This window comes from Lepus europaeus, chromosome 22 (assembly GCF_033115175.1).
Source record: "Lepus europaeus isolate LE1 chromosome 22, mLepTim1.pri, whole genome shotgun sequence".
NCBI classification, from domain to species: domain Eukaryota; kingdom Metazoa; phylum Chordata; class Mammalia; order Lagomorpha; family Leporidae; genus Lepus; species Lepus europaeus.
Genome location: NC_084848.1, coordinates 30,326,260 through 30,342,752, shown reverse-complemented (window position 1 = coordinate 30,342,752; position 16,493 = coordinate 30,326,260). Strand labels below are relative to the sequence as shown.

The following is a 16,493-nucleotide window of genomic DNA, read 5'->3' as shown; positions in this document are numbered from 1 at the left end:
TTTTTTAGGCGTACTTGCAGTAAGCTGGATCTGAAGTGGAGCAGCTGGGATATGAACTGGTGCCCATATGGAATGCCAGTGTCGCAGTTGAGGGCTCTATCTGCTACGCCACGGCCCTGGGGAACCCTTCTTACCCTGATGCTCACTAACAATAGTCACTGAAAGGAGTTTTTACTTTGATGAAAAATAGTGTTTCTCTGTGTTGATTCAAACTTCTTAATTTTAATGTAGGCTTTGAATATATTGGTACTAGTAAGAACAAATGCCTAAGGAGGCATATTTACTTGAAAATTTCCTAGAACCACCTAAAATTCTTTCTGACAAAATTAAACCTTTTATGGTATTTTTCTTTGAGACCATTAAAAAAGAGCATGAGTGTAAGTTTGGCTGTGTCTTTTAAAATGAAAAACTTAAATTTATGTTTTATTAATTTCTTAGAAGGGACACTGGTTTTGAGCAGTACCATTTTTGAAAAAGTACTTTGTTGTGCATTAGATTCAGTAATTTTTAATAAATTACTCACGTGACTATCACTCCATTTCATAAATATATTGGATATTATAATGAGAAGCTTTTTGTTTTTATTACTGGAAACAGTAAATGCAATGCTAACTTTTAAACTTTGATACTAAGAGAATTTGGTAGTAAGAGAAGCCAAATACAGTGATAACTGTTTTGTGCAAATGATAAAGAGCATGGATTTTACTTGTCTTGAAATTTTTAAAACATAAGATAAAGCCTAACAGGCCATTTATAAATCATAATTTCATGTTACATTCTAGAGACTGCCTTAAATTTTTTTTAAGATTTATTTATTTATTTGAAAGGCAGAGTTACACAGAGAGAGAAGAGGCAGAGAGAGATAGGCAGAGAGAGAGAGTGAGAGAGGGATCTTCCGTCCGATGGTTCCCTCCCCAATTGGCTGCAATAGCTGGAGCTGTGCTGATCCGAAGCCAGGAGCCAGGAGCTTCTTCTGGGTCTCCCATGCGGGTACAGGGTCCCAAGGACCTGGGCCATCTCCTACTACTCTCAGGCCATAGCAGAGAGCTGGATCAGAAGTGGAGCAGCTGGGTCTCGAACCGGTGCCCATATGGATGCCAGCGCTTCAGGCCAGGGCTTTAACCTGCTGCACCACAGCGCCGGCCCCTGCCTTAAATTTTTAATTCTTATGATATAATCAAGATTTTAAAAATTTTACAAGCATTTCTAGTAACTCAATCTATTTTATCATTGATATTCTCATGGGAAGAATCTAATATTTATGCAGTTATGACAAACATGATAATTTTTTATTTTTATTGCGCTAACAGCAGGTTCAACTCTCCTTGTCTGTCAAAAGATATATTTAAAAAATCAGCTCTTGTGAGCTATATTCCAAGATAAGTTTCAATGTAGTTAGGTAGGGTAGATGGGTTTATTTCCATCTGTACTTATATTTGTGTATGTAGTACAAATGGTAACTGATTACTGCTCTGACTGGAGGATTGCAGGAATGGACTTGCAGATACAGGAGGATATGAACTTTTTCCTGAGGTATTTTCTAATAGCTTTGTCCAGGATAAAAGCAAAAATGTAGCATTTTGCCCTATAGTTATTTTGTTGCTTTCAGCCATTATGAACTGCAAGATGCCTTATTTCATCGTATGATAATCTTATTTGGGCATTGGTCACCATTTTTATTTTCTTTTCCTGGTTGCTGTAGGTTTTTGTTGATTTGTAAAATAATCATATTTTTCAAAAGGATTTAGTATTGTTTTAGGTAAAATAATGACTGTTGGTGATATTGTGCCATATAATGTTAATTTTTTTACTTAAATTTTTTTAGTTTTTCCTTTTTTAAAAGATTTATTTATGTCACAGAAAGAATAACAAAGAGACAGACGGGAGAGAGAATGAGAGAGGTCTTCCATCCAGTGGTTCACTCCTCAAATGACCGCAGTGGAGTCAGGAGCTAGGAGCTTCTTCCAGATCTCCCATGTGGGTGCAGAGGCCCAAGCACTTGGGCCATCTTCAGTTGCTTTCCCAGGCCATTAGCAGGGAACTAGATTGGAAGTGGAGCAGCTGGGACATGAAGTGGCACCCATATGGGATGCGGCATTGCAGGTGGAGGATTAACCCGGCACACCACAGTGCTGGCCCCCACATAATGTTATTAACTCAACATTCCTTAACTCAGTGAGTGAGTTGATATGTCTTTTTATAGACAAACAGAGGCCTTGAAGGGTAACCTAATGTCATCTGGTTGGTAAACTGAGACACAGCTTGCCTAGAAATCCAGGTCCATTTTTAATACAATCCTTTGTGCCTCTGACTTTATTGCTACTAGTCTGTAACCTTTTTGGAGGCCAATTGAAGAACTTCCATTTCTAAGTTCAGTTCATTCCATCAGTAGAATGCTTTCTTTGTGCAGCTGTGAAATAGAAACCAGCTCTTCGGAATGACTGGCCAACTGTTATTCAGTGAACTGCTTGAGAAATGGTTGATCCTTAATTTACTGTATGCTGTGAATTCTTTCCATTGTTAAACAGTAGAAAAATAGATGATGCATCTGTGTTAACATTTCCAAATATGTGTTTGAAATAGATTTGGCAACTGATCGGAAGCTCTTCCGTCTGGTCTCCAATGACTCCTTCATCTCCATTCAGCCTTCCTTATCCTCTTGTGGACAGGACGTACCCAGGGATTTCAGCGACAAAGCGAGCCTGCCAAGTCACAGCCACCACCACCACATTGATCAGTCTCTGTCCAGCGCCTGTGACACAGAAGTAGCTTCTCTTGTACCTTTACATTCACACTCTTACAGGAAAGACCACCGGCCACGAGGTGTGCCCCGGACTTCCAGCTCAGCTGTGGCTTTTCCAGATACCTCGCTGAACGACTTCCCTCTGTATCAGCAAAGACGTGGTCTAGACCCAGTTAGTGAGTTAGAATCTTCCAAGCCTCATTCCGGATCCAAAGAATCCTTGGTGGAAAATTCTTGTTTATCTGGGGAATTTCGGCTTGTTGGTGACCTAAAAAACAGCATTTCTCAGCCACCCACAAAAAGTGGGAAGAGCAAACCTTTGAAGGCAGACAAAAGCATGGACAGCTTGAGGAGCCTGAGCACTCGGAGTAGTGGGTCCACTGAGAGCTATTGTAGTGGGACGGACCGCGACACCAACAGTACGGTCAGCAGCTATAAAAGTGAGCAAACTAGCTCCACGCACATAGAGAGCATCTTGTCAGAGCACGAGGAGTCTCCGAAAGTGAGCAAGAGCAGTGGTAGGAAAAAAGAAGGCTGTGCTGACCCAGAGGAGAAGAGCAATTGTGCCAGTGGCCAAAGGACTAGCAGTGACAAGATTGCCCTGGAAGGGAGCACAAATGGTGGGGCTCACGAGGCCAAGGATCCTCAGACTTCTGAGGAGATGAACAACCAGAGAACTCTTAGCACCTCTGCATCTGAAGAAGCCAATAAAAATCCTCATGCAAATGAGTTTCCATCACCAGAGGACAAGCCACTTGAGAAAACTGCGGAAAAGAAAGAGGAACAGAGTGAAAAGCCAGCAGTTCCAGTGGATTCAAAAGTTTGTAAAGATGCTGGTGGAAAGCAGAAGGAAGGGGATGTACGACCTAAATCTTCCAGCCTAATTCACCGGACTGCCTCTGCCCACAAGTCAGGCAGGAGACGGACAGGAAAGAAACGGGCCAGCAGTTTTGATTCGAGTCGGCATAGGGACTATATTTCCTTTCGAGGTGTTTCTGGTACCAAACCTCATAGTGCTATATTTTGCCATGATGAGGACTCTAGTGATCAAAGTGACTTGAGTAGAGCATCAAGTGTTCAGTCTGCTCACCAGTTCAGCAGCGATAGCTCTTCTAGCACCACTTCTCATTCGTGTCAGTCTCCTGAGGGCAGATACAGTGCTCTAAAGACCAAACATGTTCATAAAGAAAGGGGCACAGACTCTGAACACACACACAAAGCTCATCTGGGCCCAGAGGGGACTGGCAAAAAGCGGACCTCACGGCGGACTTCCAGCACAAACAGTGCTAAGACTCGTGCCCGTGTGTTGAGCTTGGACAGTGGCACAGTAGCGTGCTTGAATGACTCAAATAGACTAATGGCCCCTGAAAGTATAAAACCCTTAACCACTTCCAAATCAGATCTCGAGGCCAAAGAGGGAGAGGTGCTAGATGAGCTATCTTTATTGGGACGGGCTTCCCAGTTAGAGACAGTCACTCGATCTAGGAATAGCTTGCCAAGCCAGGTTGCATTTCCTGAAGGGGAAGAGCAAGATGCAGCCAGTGGAGGTAAGTGAACCACAGGAAGAGATAGATGCCCAGGAGTCATTGAAGTTTTGGTGCTGTTGATTAGAGTAGTATTTATTTTATTAAAATATGCTTTTAGTTAATATCCCTTTCACTGTTACTCAAATTTTATTCAAAGAAAGGAGATGGTTATCTTAGAAAAGGTTCCTATATAAATACCAATATTTTTTCAGTTGTTATTTGAGCATATCAGTTTGTTCTTGTTGCCTTTTCCAAGCTAGGTATACCACATGTTGATGTTTTACTGGAAATAACAAAATAACCCCCTGCTGACACACTAGTAGCAGCCACACCAAGCCATTTTCCACCATCTTTTACACGATTTGTGCTGTGGAACTTTCAGAATCAGATCACTCAGCTTGTTATATAAGATTTTTCCAATTATGGTGTTAGTTCTGATTATGTACTTTGGAATCTCTGGCTCTGTTTTTAAATCTCTTTCTGTGGTTTTATTTCTTGCTTAGTCAAGTTTCAAACATTAAGAACATTTTATTATTATCATTTTTTGTATCTTCACACTTTTCCTAAAGCTTATTAAGTTGAGATTTGTAGTTAATATTGGCATGTTGTGTCCATTATTGGATGTATGTGTCCCCCGTTATAACAATGGTGGTGTTTTGGTTAAAGTAATAGCTTGCTTTCTTTAGGTTTAGTGGAAATTGTGCAGTACTGGTTAAGTGACTTTATATTCTGTTAGTGTGTGTTGGTCTCTTTGTTTATTTCAGAATTGTTTCTTATTATTTCCCTCTGCCCAGAATAGTTTGTTTATTCTGTCCTGGTTATGATGGACTGGAAAGAATTATGGCTTCTGTTGTCAGCACCTTAGACTTTTAGCTTCTTCACCCATTTCCTTTGTTTATGCTGTATCTTTAGCTTTCAAGTTTGTAGTCTGTTGGTGTAGTAATGTTCAGACTCTTAATAAAAGTAAAGCTGGATTTTCTGTTTGTGCAAACATTCTGAAGCATGAATACTCATTTTCTCTCAGAGAATGTTACTTTCATAGAGAGTATTTTAAAGGTCCGTACTGTGGTAAACGTTCTCTTGTGTTTTTTCTTTTGATGAAATTTCTAACAATGTAAAGAAATGATCTTCAGTACCTAAGAAAGAAAGTAGTCTATCAAACTTAAATGTTGAGAATAATGGATCTCTAAAGAGGTTTTCTTGATGATACAGTTAATTAAATTTCCTTGGATCTTTGACCTGGATACCATTCTGTTTTTTTTTTTTTAAAGATCTAAAATGCATTTACTGATTTATCACACAAATCTCATGTATGTTCATGATGTGCAATAAACCATTGAATTTTAAAATATAGATTGATTTTTAAAGTCACTGTCTAGGTAAGTTTTAAGAGTGGGCATACTATGATAGAAAAATATTGTTGAAGTGTTAGTACTGATCATATATATACAAGAGCTGTAGTAAGTCTGTGTTTTTGTGTTTAAAATGTTATTTTCATTTTATGAGGAATGTGAGGTGTTGTTTTTTAGGGACAGTTACATGGAAGATGTTTCTTACATCTCAGTATGTATTTTTTTTTTTAACTAATTTACACTCAATTTTCTAGGTTCCAGCTTTTGTGGGTTTTTTGTTAGTATTCCTTTTCTTCCTTTTAACCTCATTGAATGTGAATAAGAAGCAAATAAGTAAAGAAAAATTTTCATCAGCCTTGATGGAAGAAACAGTCTGTGGGCTACTGTAAAAGTTTTTGCCTGAGGAAGTCTTGCAGGGGCCATTTTTATTTGTGCTGCATTGTGTTTAGAATAAAAAGAAGAACAAAACTAAGCCACTCACGTGTGTGTGGGATTTATATTTAGTTGGTTTTCATCACACCTAAATACAAGGATTTTATAGGAGGTTTACTTGGGATTTGGGAGGCAATTTGTTTTGCTTCTCAGTACTTAAAAATTATATAGAGTCTTGAGTACTTTTTAAGTAATTGTTTATATTTGTTAGATTGCCAGTTCTGACACTTTAAGGGAAATGTTTTAGACAATGTATTCTGTCTTCCTGTGCTCCTGAAACAGAAACCTGCTTAGATTTCATTCTAATGAACTTAGAAATATCTTTGAATTCTCCAGTGATTTCTTTTTATTTTTCAGGTGTTTGGTGTAAGTAATGTGGAGGGATGGAATTAGTAAATACACTTTAAAATAGTAAAGTAAAATAAGAAGGTAATCTAATGTGGAGTAGTCAAATGGCTTTGTTGGCTTCTGGGCTCTGCTCTAGTTGTAATGCTAGGAAAGCTACTTACCTAAATTTTTAAGCCTCAGTTCCCTCATCATAAAATGAGATGATAATAGTATATGTCTCTGAAGGTTGTTGTAAGGGTAGAGGAGTTGAATACATGCAAGATGCTTAAAATGTGATACCTGGCACATCGTAAGTTCTTAACAGTGCTGCAGTTACTATTCTCAAACAGGCCAGTTTGTATCCAATGCAAATGTATCCTGTTCTTGTTTAACCCTGTTAGTCAATGGTATGAAATTAAAGTAGAGGAAAATGATTAAATGTAGAAATAAATTAGGTATTCTAATTATGCCGTGTGGAACAGTAGTAAAAAAAAAAAAGTAACTAAATTCCTAATTTCTTGCATAATACCAGCAGAAAAATAGGTTCCATTAACATCTAATCTAGAAAAGTGTATTTTAATCTTATTTAGGCTGTGATGTCATATAATTTTTGATATGTAGTCACATAGCAAGTGATTGCTTTCATAAGACCTCTCACCATTAATTAAGTGTTCTATTGACCTCTTGTTTTATTCTTGGTTTTTATTTTATACCTAATCTTTTATAAGGTATATCTTTTAAAAATTTATGACTAGTATTTTAAGAACAAAACGTGCATATAAGTTTTATACGGTAGCAAAATGGTCTTGAGGTTTTCTAGTTTGTATTACTTTTAATAAAAGGAGTTTCTCTTCTCTCTCTCACTAACTCTGTCAAAAAAAAAAAAAAAACAAAAACAGTTTCTCTTGGGCCATTTAAATTTAGTTCCTGCATGATTCAGTACTATGATTATAGTGTATTTTCTGTGTCCGATATCAGATTGTAAAGAACGGAGGAGAAATTTGTATTTACATAATATTCTCTGTACTTTTTTCTGAAATTTTTAATCTCTGTTTTGTGATAAAATTACTCTAAATGTATGTCTGGGTCACAATTCTGTAAGCATGAGCTAGAATCCTATTATAATATTGTTTGTGTTTGGAACCAGAGATAATCTGTTGAGAGGATAGTTATTCAAAGAAAAGTCACATATTCTCTGTGAACAGGTTCATGCAGGGGTTGTGCTGTGCCTGTTAAATTGTAGATCTGTTATTTTGTTGTACCTTGATACCACTGAACTTTAGAGAAATGAGGACATCCAAGAAAATGCAAATTAAAGTGTTTATACTTTACTAAATAGAAGATATCTGAAGTCTAATAAACTTAAATTTTTGATTTCCCAGTAAATCACAGCAGATTAGAAGCAAATTAGTAGAAGAGGATGGGTGCTTGTAGAGCTGAAGTCAGGGCAGCAGGAGAAATGCACAGCTGATGCTAAAGGAGAAGCTGCAAAGCAAGAACCATGACAGCGTGTGGTGATTGAAGGCAGGGGCAAGCAATCTTTTTTATTTTGATAGTATTCAAGGACATCGTGATTTCATAATTTAAGACTGTATTATAGTGTAATGCTGTAATAAATGTGTCGTTTACCCTAATTAGTTAAAAGATTTAGTTTAGGCTATACTATGAAGAAAGTTCAGACATAGAGAACTAAATGGAGCAATGTTCATTAAATACAGTAAAACAGGTTTGGAAAGATTATCTTCCACTAACGAGTATCAAGAGGTATTTTATTGGTTAAGCTAATAAGTTTTTTTTTTTTAAAGATTTATTTATTTATTTGAGAGGCACAGTTACAGAGACAGAGTGAGAGAGAGACAGAGAGATCTTTCATCCACTGGTTCACTCCCCAAATGGCCGCAGTGGCTGAAGCTGGGCCTATCCTAAGCCAGGAGCTAGAAGCTGCTTCTGGGTCCCCACTGTGGGTACAGGGGCCCAAGGACTTACTTGGACCATTTTCCACAGCTTTCCCAAGTGCATTAGCAGGGAGCTGGATTGGATGCGGAGGAGCTGGACTTAAACTGGTGCCCATATGAGATGTTGACCCTGCAGGCGATGGCTTTATTCACTATGCTACCATGCCAGTCCCATGCTAGTAAATTTTTATCCACAGAATTTCACAAATCAACCTGTGCCCTATTTTGTCCTGTGGGAACAAACACATATGTTCCTCCTAGCAGCAGTGAATTTCTGAGGAAGACTTCAAAGGGTTACATTTTACACACCTAATTACTGACTGAATATGCTGGCAAGACACTAAATCTACAGTGTAAAGCAGGAGGAACAGCTGTTTAGGCCTGTCTCTGTTAACTCCCAGGCTCCAACAAGCATTGTAGACTCATTATGTGAACTATGGTACTGGTGCCTTTTAATCATTTGGAAGGAAGTTTGCCCTCTCAGATCACTTTGACTAGATATTCTTTACTATCAACCTCTTATTAGGTGAATCTGCTAAAAATATATATCCTAAATTATATCTGAATGCACTTTCCTGAGAGAGGGTTATCTTTCATCTCATTCAGAAGGGATTTAAAAAGAATAGGAACAACCTATGAAAGGGATTTAAAAAGAATAGGAACAACCTATGAAAATAAGGAATCCTAAGTAAAGAATTCTTGCATTCTTGGAGGAACTTAGAAACTTAGAAAGGGAAAGCTGTTCAGATAGAATGGATGGCATGCTAAGACTAAAATATTTACTCTAGAATTTTTTTGTAAAGCCATTTGAAAATTCATTTCATTAGACAATGATCTTGTTCTTAAGTAAAATAGTTTTGAGCTTGAAGAATATTTCAGTGTACTTCAGAATGTCAGTAAATTGTTTTGAGATATGTGTACATATGTTTAGTCCATACTTCTGTTGTCTAAAATTTAATTTCCTAATAGCATATTTTTCTGATCTGCTTGAGATAGTAAGTGCACATTTTAATTTCATAATCCTCTCAGATTTACTCCTTTTTTCCTCACAATAAACACCTCTCACTAAAAGGGACAGTTTTCTTGAATATTTTCTTCTGTCTAAATTTTTATTACTTAATAACTTGAGTTTTTGCAATACATATGTCATTGCAGAATACAACTACTCAGGAATAGCTTTTTATGTATGAATCCTTTCACTAATCAATCAAATATGAGAAAGGCAGAGTTACAGAAAGAGAGAGGAGAGACAGAGAGAGTGAGTTTCCATCCACGGGTTCACTCCCCAAGTGGCCTCAATGTCTGGGGCTGGGCCAGGTTGAAACCAGAAGTTTCATCCTGGTCTCCCACATAGTTGCAGGGAGCCAAATACCTGGACCATCTTCACCTGCTTTCCCAGACCATTAGCAGGGAGCTGGATCGGAAGTGAAGCTGTTATGGGATGCTGGCGTTGCAGTCAATGGCTTAACCTGCTAATGTCACCACACCAGCCCCCCACTGACAGAATTTTTGAAGAAGTATCTTTATCTGTACACATTTATACTCACAACTTCCCAGTTTTTTTTTTTTTTTTTTAAGAATTTTATTTATCTGAGAGGTAGAGTTACAGACAGAGGGAGAGACAGAGTGAAAGGTCTTCCATCTGCTGGTTCACTCCCCAAATGGCCTGAATGGCCGGAGCTGGGCCGATCCAAAGCCAGGAGCCAGGAGCTTCTTCTGGGTCACCCACACGGGTGCAGGGACTTAAGCACTTGAGCCATTTTCCATTGCTTTCCCAGGCCATATTCAGAGAGCTGGATTGCCAGAGGACTAGCAGGGACTGAGCAGGCACCCATATGGGATGCCAGCACTGCAGGTAGAGGCTTACTGTGTTGCAGTGCCAGCCACTTGTGCACCGCACCCCCCAGCCCCCCAGCTTTTGAGATAGAATTTTTTGTATCCTCACTTCTTACCTTCTGAAATTTGCTATTTTGTGTATCTTTTGCTGCCTTGAAGGTACGTAAGTGCCTTTAATGCTTTCCCTGTTTTTGCTCAGAGAAAAACATGTAGGTAGTCTTAATGCCGTATATTAATAAATACTTGAAAGAAAGGTTGCATTAGTAGCAACAAGTAAGTATAGTGATTCACTGTGGAACATACTTTTCCTTAAGTCACTGAAAGAAATGAGCACTAACTTCTGAAGTTAGAGATGTGTATTGTGGTTTCTACTTTTAAAAGCGATCTCCACAACATAGTTGGTTAAAATGGTTTAGGATACTCGTGTCGTGTCCATGAATTGTACTGAGGCATTTAGCAAATACTGAAACTTAATTGAGTTAAATGACCTGAGAGTTCCTCTTAAGATTATAACCAGTCTTTTGAAGTCATTTTAATCCTGAAAAAAAAAAAAAAAATACATGATTAAAGTATCAAGACTGTTGTGATTTTCAAAAAATACTGACAGCTTTCTAAATTTCTAAAATACTTTCTAGGTAGTATCTGTTTTGTCATTTTTAAAAAAAATTTGTTTGATAGGCGGAGTTACAGAGAGAGAGAGTGAGTGAGAGAAATCTTGCATCCATTGGTTCACTCTCCAAATGATCACAGTGACTGGGGCTGTGCCAAGCCGGAGCCAGGAGCTCTGAGCTACTTCTAAGTCTCCCGCATGGTGCAAGGGCCCAAGCACTTGGGCTATCTTCTGCTATCATCAGCAGAGAGCTGGATTGGAAGAGGAGCAGCTGGGTTTTGAACCAGTGCTTGTATGGGATGCCGGTGTTGCAGGTGGTGTCTTAAACTACTCTGCCACAATGCCGGCCCCCATTTGTGTTTTTTTTAAATCACTTGAGTGTTTTTTATCCTTTACTTACACATGAATACAATTTCCTAGTACCTACAGTACTAGGTTTTCACGGCTTACATTTTATATTCTTAATCTTTAATTAATGTCATTCTTTGCTAGAAAATACTGGTTTTTAAGCAAAATGTCAACTTGAAAACTAAACTAATTTTTAAAGCATTTTTCTCCCTTCTCTCTGGTTTTCTAGTTAAAAGATTTTTTTCTTTCTCCTGTAAAATTAAATGATTCAAAAAGTATTATAATTGCAGTAGTGAACTTTCATGAAATGTAACTTAGGTGACTGTATGTGCTTACAGCAAATTATTTTAAACTTTAAAAACACTTTCCCCTCACTTTGACTCTTTTTTTTTTTTTAAGATTTTATTTATTTATTTGACAGAGTTACAGACAGTGAGAGAGAGAGAAAGGTCTTCCTTCCATTGGTTCACTCCCCAAATGGCTGCACCTGCCAGAGCTACGCCAATCCAAAGCCAGGAGCCAGGTGCTTCTTCTGGTCTCCCATGCGGGTGCAGGGACCCAAGCATTTGGGCCATCTTCAGCTGCTTTCCCAGGCCATAGCAGAATGCTATACTGGAAGAGGAGCAACTGGGACTAGAACCCAGCGCCCACATGGGATGCCGGCGCTGCAGGCGGAGGATTAACCTAATGTACCACGGCGCCAGCCCCTCCCCTCACTTTGACTCTTAACAGAACTGGACCTCCACTGGACCCTGTTCCAAATAGAGATGTTGTGTATCGGTAGCACATGCCCGGGGCCATGGGTCAGTCTGACTCAGCATAGCATTTTCAGCAGAATGTATGATCCTGACTTCTGATAAAGCAGTTGCATTGGAGAACACTTTGAAAATTTTTACAACAGTAGGTATTTATATCCTGAATATTACAAAGGACAATATAGGAAGTTTTTATACCTCCACTTTGATGCATTGTTCAGAGGATGCCTGAACTTTCATCTGATGTATTTCCAAGACTAAGGAAATGAGTAAGATAATATGTTGCTTTTCTGCAGATGGCAGAATATAAAATGATGTGTTAATAGGAGAAAAAAAGAAGACTGTTTCTGAAGAAGCCAAAGAATGTTTTGGTTAAAATGGACACTATACAGTTTGTCTTTGTCTCAGAACTATCAAGCAATTAGCTTTTATGTAAGGTTAATATCACCAAGTCTTCAGTAGAAGAAGCTATTAAAGCTATCTCCCATTTCCTTTTCTCTTTCCTATTCTCAGGATTCATTAATCATGTATTGCTTTTTTTTCTGTATCTTTCTGAATAATTTTAGTGCATTCTGTGGATTAAATTATCTTCTATAAATAATGTCGGGGTAAATTTACTCACTATTCTGATTGAAATGCTAACAACTGGAGAGAATGTTAGAAAGTTTCTAATTGAGCATAATAGTTTGTTGTTGTGAAAATGATTTATAACTAATAGCATAACACGTTGTTATAACCATAGAATAGAAATCTTCTATATATTATATCATGAACTAAGTTGTGAATTGAATTATATATTTATTTATTTATTTATTGACAGAGTGGACAGAGAGAGAGAGAGACAGAGAGAAAGGTCTTCCTTTACCGTTGGTTCACTCTCCAATGGCCGCTGCGGACTTGGGCCATCCTCCACTGCACTCATGGGCCACAGCAGAGAGCTGGCCTGGAAGAGGGGCAACCAGGACAGAATCCGGCGCCCCGACCGGGACTAGAACCCGGGGTGCTGGCGCCGCAAGGCAGAGGATTAGCCTATTAAGCCGCGGCGCCGGCTGTGAATTGAATTTTTAAACTGATTATTTTAGTTCTGTAACAAGATTTAGCCTTGCTGGTGTTAAGGTGTACCAGTACTCATACAGCTTTCGATTTCTTTCCTCTGCTGACTTGTTTTCTCCACTGCTTTGTTGCTTCCTTCATCCAGTGACTGCCCTGCCAGAATATATTTTCTCCTTTGTGGCGATGTTGATGTATTTTCATTTCTTCAAGATCATGGTGATCAGTTAATTGGTAAAGTGTGCAATATGCCTTGTAGATTGTGAGAGCAAAACAGGCAGCCTTGACATTCTAGATCGGCACTGTCCAGTACAGCTTTCTGTGGTGATGGATGTATTTTATATCTGCACTGTTTAATGATGGTAGCCACTGGCTGCATGTAGCTACTGCGTGCTTGTCATGTGCTTCATGAATCAGAGGAAGTTTTTACTTTGATTTTAATTAATTCATGTGTAGAGCCATAAATGGCTAGTGGCTGCCATTACTGGACAGCACAGTTCTTGATGAACAGATTTAATCAATATCACTTGTTTTCATAAGCCATAAATAATTTTTATATATATAAGTGTTTACCCCAGAAGTAATAGCTTTTTTACATTTAAACAATTTTTTCATGTTTGGAAAGAATGTTTCTACACTAACTTGTTTTGTCTTTATTCATATTTAGCGTCAAAACACTCATTCTCAAAATTAAAATGATTCTTGGGATATTTAGATCACTGGGGAGCAAGAATTGTTTTAAATTTGGATACATGAAAATCATTTTGCATTTTATTTTAGGAATCTAAGTGTGATTAAATGGTCAATTAGTATGTTTTTATAAAGTCTGTATGATTCTTTGACATTGTTATGATTTTCCTCATTGTAATATTTGATTTTAGTTTATATTTTATTGCTTCCAAATTAAGTTATGAGTTTCTTTATTCCCCATTTTATTGTTACTTGCTTTCTGATATTGAGGGGACCAGGGCCAAGGGTGTAAAGTTGAATAAAGTTTGATGACTGCCAAAGTATCTTTTAGTTAAGGTATGTTCATGCTATCTTAAACTTTTACCAAACTAGTTTGATTTCATTTAATGTTGCCAGAATTACAGCCTGTGGTACTGTGAATAAACTTATTACCAGCTTCTTGACATTGACATTGAAGTACAAAGAATTCCTAGCTTTATAGTTGTTTGACCCCCAACATTTCTGTTTTAGGATGGTGGGGAAATGATATGTGCTCAGGAGAAACCATGCTTTGAATTTTGAATTTTGCTCTTTTGCTGGGTTAGCAGTGGGCAGTTGAAACAGGCGGAACTCCCAGTCAGCCCTGTGGTCATGAGGGGAAATAGCTGATACTTTGCAGTGTGCTGTGTTGCTAAGCTGTGATGTGCAGTAGCGTTGGTCTATTAAATGCATTTTTTACTTAGAATATTTTTAACTTAGAATGGGTTCGTTAGGACACAACCACCTTGTAAGTTGAGGAGCATCTTTACTGCTTTTTACTATTCTCATGAGAGTAGGAAATTAATTCCCCATTCCTGTTACTAGAAACTAACAAAAACTCCGACAATGTAAGGGAGACTAGGGGAATCTGAGACAATAATATGTGAGACCTTCAGGAAGAGTTTTAAAGTAACTGAAATATTAAAATTGAGGTTGAGGAGAAGATAGTGAACTAGTTGTAGATCAAAACCATTTTCTAAGAAACAATTATCTTTAAATAAATGATACGACTTTGTGTATATTTCCTGATAATGATAGGTTAACAGTACACAGAGGCAAACAGTTTGGAGTAATTAGATAAGTTCCCTTTACCCATAAGGGTGGGAAGTCAAGGGAAAGACAGGCTCAGCTGCTATGTACATCTCTGACCTAGGCTCCTATTTGACCTAAGTCTGTCTTGATGCAGCAGCACAGGCCAGCGAGGAGGCGGTCTCATTTCGCCGTGAACGCAGCACATTTAGGCGCCAGGCAGTACGGCGCCGGCACAATGCAGGGAGTAACCCTACCCCTCCTACCTTGCTCATCGGATCACCCCTAAGGTATGGTATTTTGAAATTCCACCAAGTTCAGCATGCATGTAACAGACCTTACCTGTGACCCAAGAGAGCATTTGGATTTTGCTCTTTCTCTCTCTCTGTCTCCTTTGCATTTTAGCTCTTACAGATTTTTCTTTGCATGTGACCCTGAGCCTATTGCATCTTGCATGCCTTATGTCGCACTAAACAAAATGATTAGGTTGGTTTACTCAATTTTTAATTGCAACATCACTTTAGTTATAGAATGTAAATAGTAGAAAAACTTACATCAGTTTTTCTTTTTTTTCTAATCCAACTTAATAATAATACAACATCTTTTCCCAAGATGTTGAAGAAATATGAGACCAAATGGTGAGTTTTTTGAGGAATAACAGACACTAACCTCAGCCTGATAAGCCAGTTTGATTTATTTCATTAAAAGTGATTTACTTTATCTTACTTAGAACTTGGTGTCTTTTTTTTTTTTTTTCACTGTAACCAAGAAAATGACACATGGCTGAATATTAACTTACATGAAGTATGGTCATATATGTACATTTTAAATCTGTGTATATATTGATACATACATCTGAGGTGAAATTCCCAGCCTCTACAGTGTGTTAAACACTTTCATATTTTCCTGTATTCCCAAGAAAACACCTGTTATTTATATTTGGAATAAGTTTCCATTAAAAATTTAGTGGTTTATTGTATCAAATCTAAAGAGACCATGCTTCAAATTAGAAATGTGAAAATTTGTTCAAAAAACTTTAACAAATGTGGACATAAACACATGTATTTGCTTAAGTAGTTCATACATTTTTCAAAAATATTTATTTATTTAATTGAAAGGCACAGTAACAGAGGGAGGGAAATGAGGGATTGGGGTTGGGGTTGGGGCAGAGATTGAGAGATTGGTCTTCCATCCCCTGTTTCATTCTCCAAAACTTCAGAGCAATCAGGGCTGGGCCGGGTCAGAGTCAGGAGTCAGGATCCACCCTGGTCTCTCCAAAGGTGTCAGGAACACAAGAACTTGGGTGATCTGTTTCTCAGGCGCATTAGCAGGAAGCTATGGATTGGTAGCATAGAAAAGCTAGGACTTGAACTGGCTCTTTCAAATGGGATGTGAGTGACCCAACCAGTGATTTGACCCACTGCACCACAACACTCACCCAGTAGTGCATAATAATAATATTACTTGTGCCAGGTAGCACCATTATAAAACTTATTTCCCTGCCAAAGCATTTAATGAAATTACTGCTTTTGAGTAAAGTCCTTTTTTCTTTAATTATTACTTTAATTCATATTCCCTTGATATTCAAGACTTGATTATTTTTCCATAGTTTACATTAGAGTCAGGAACTTCATCTCTCTCACAGGTCATGTTCCCAATGAGTCCTTCAATAATGGATAATTCTATAAAAAGAAATATGGATTTGTTAAGCCAACATTTAACATATAAAATGGGAAGACCACCAACTTAAAAGAAATACTTGTTAATGAAACCTTTTCTGAGTGCTTTGCTTTTGTGAACCCTCCTGTTCCTTTCTGTCTCC

The 16,493-nt window shown here is 38.0% G+C and overlaps 1 protein-coding gene across 6 annotated transcripts in view; it reads left to right on the top strand.

Annotated features, from left to right (window-relative positions):
• The window catches only part of PCNX1 (pecanex 1), a 193,755-nt gene that overhangs the window by 65,349 nt on the left and 111,913 nt on the right, over nucleotides 1–16,493 (top strand). For 3 of the 6 annotated variants that reach the window (XM_062181384.1, XM_062181382.1, XM_062181388.1), the window contains 2 exons: nucleotides 2,584–4,290; nucleotides 14,829–14,961. In XM_062181384.1, the coding sequence (XP_062037368.1) occupies nucleotides 2,584–4,290; nucleotides 14,829–14,961 (1,840 nt within the window). The remainder of the gene's footprint in view (nucleotides 1–2,583; nucleotides 4,291–14,828; nucleotides 14,962–16,493) is intronic. The other 3 variants (XM_062181387.1, XM_062181386.1, XM_062181383.1) reach the window with 2 other exon arrangements.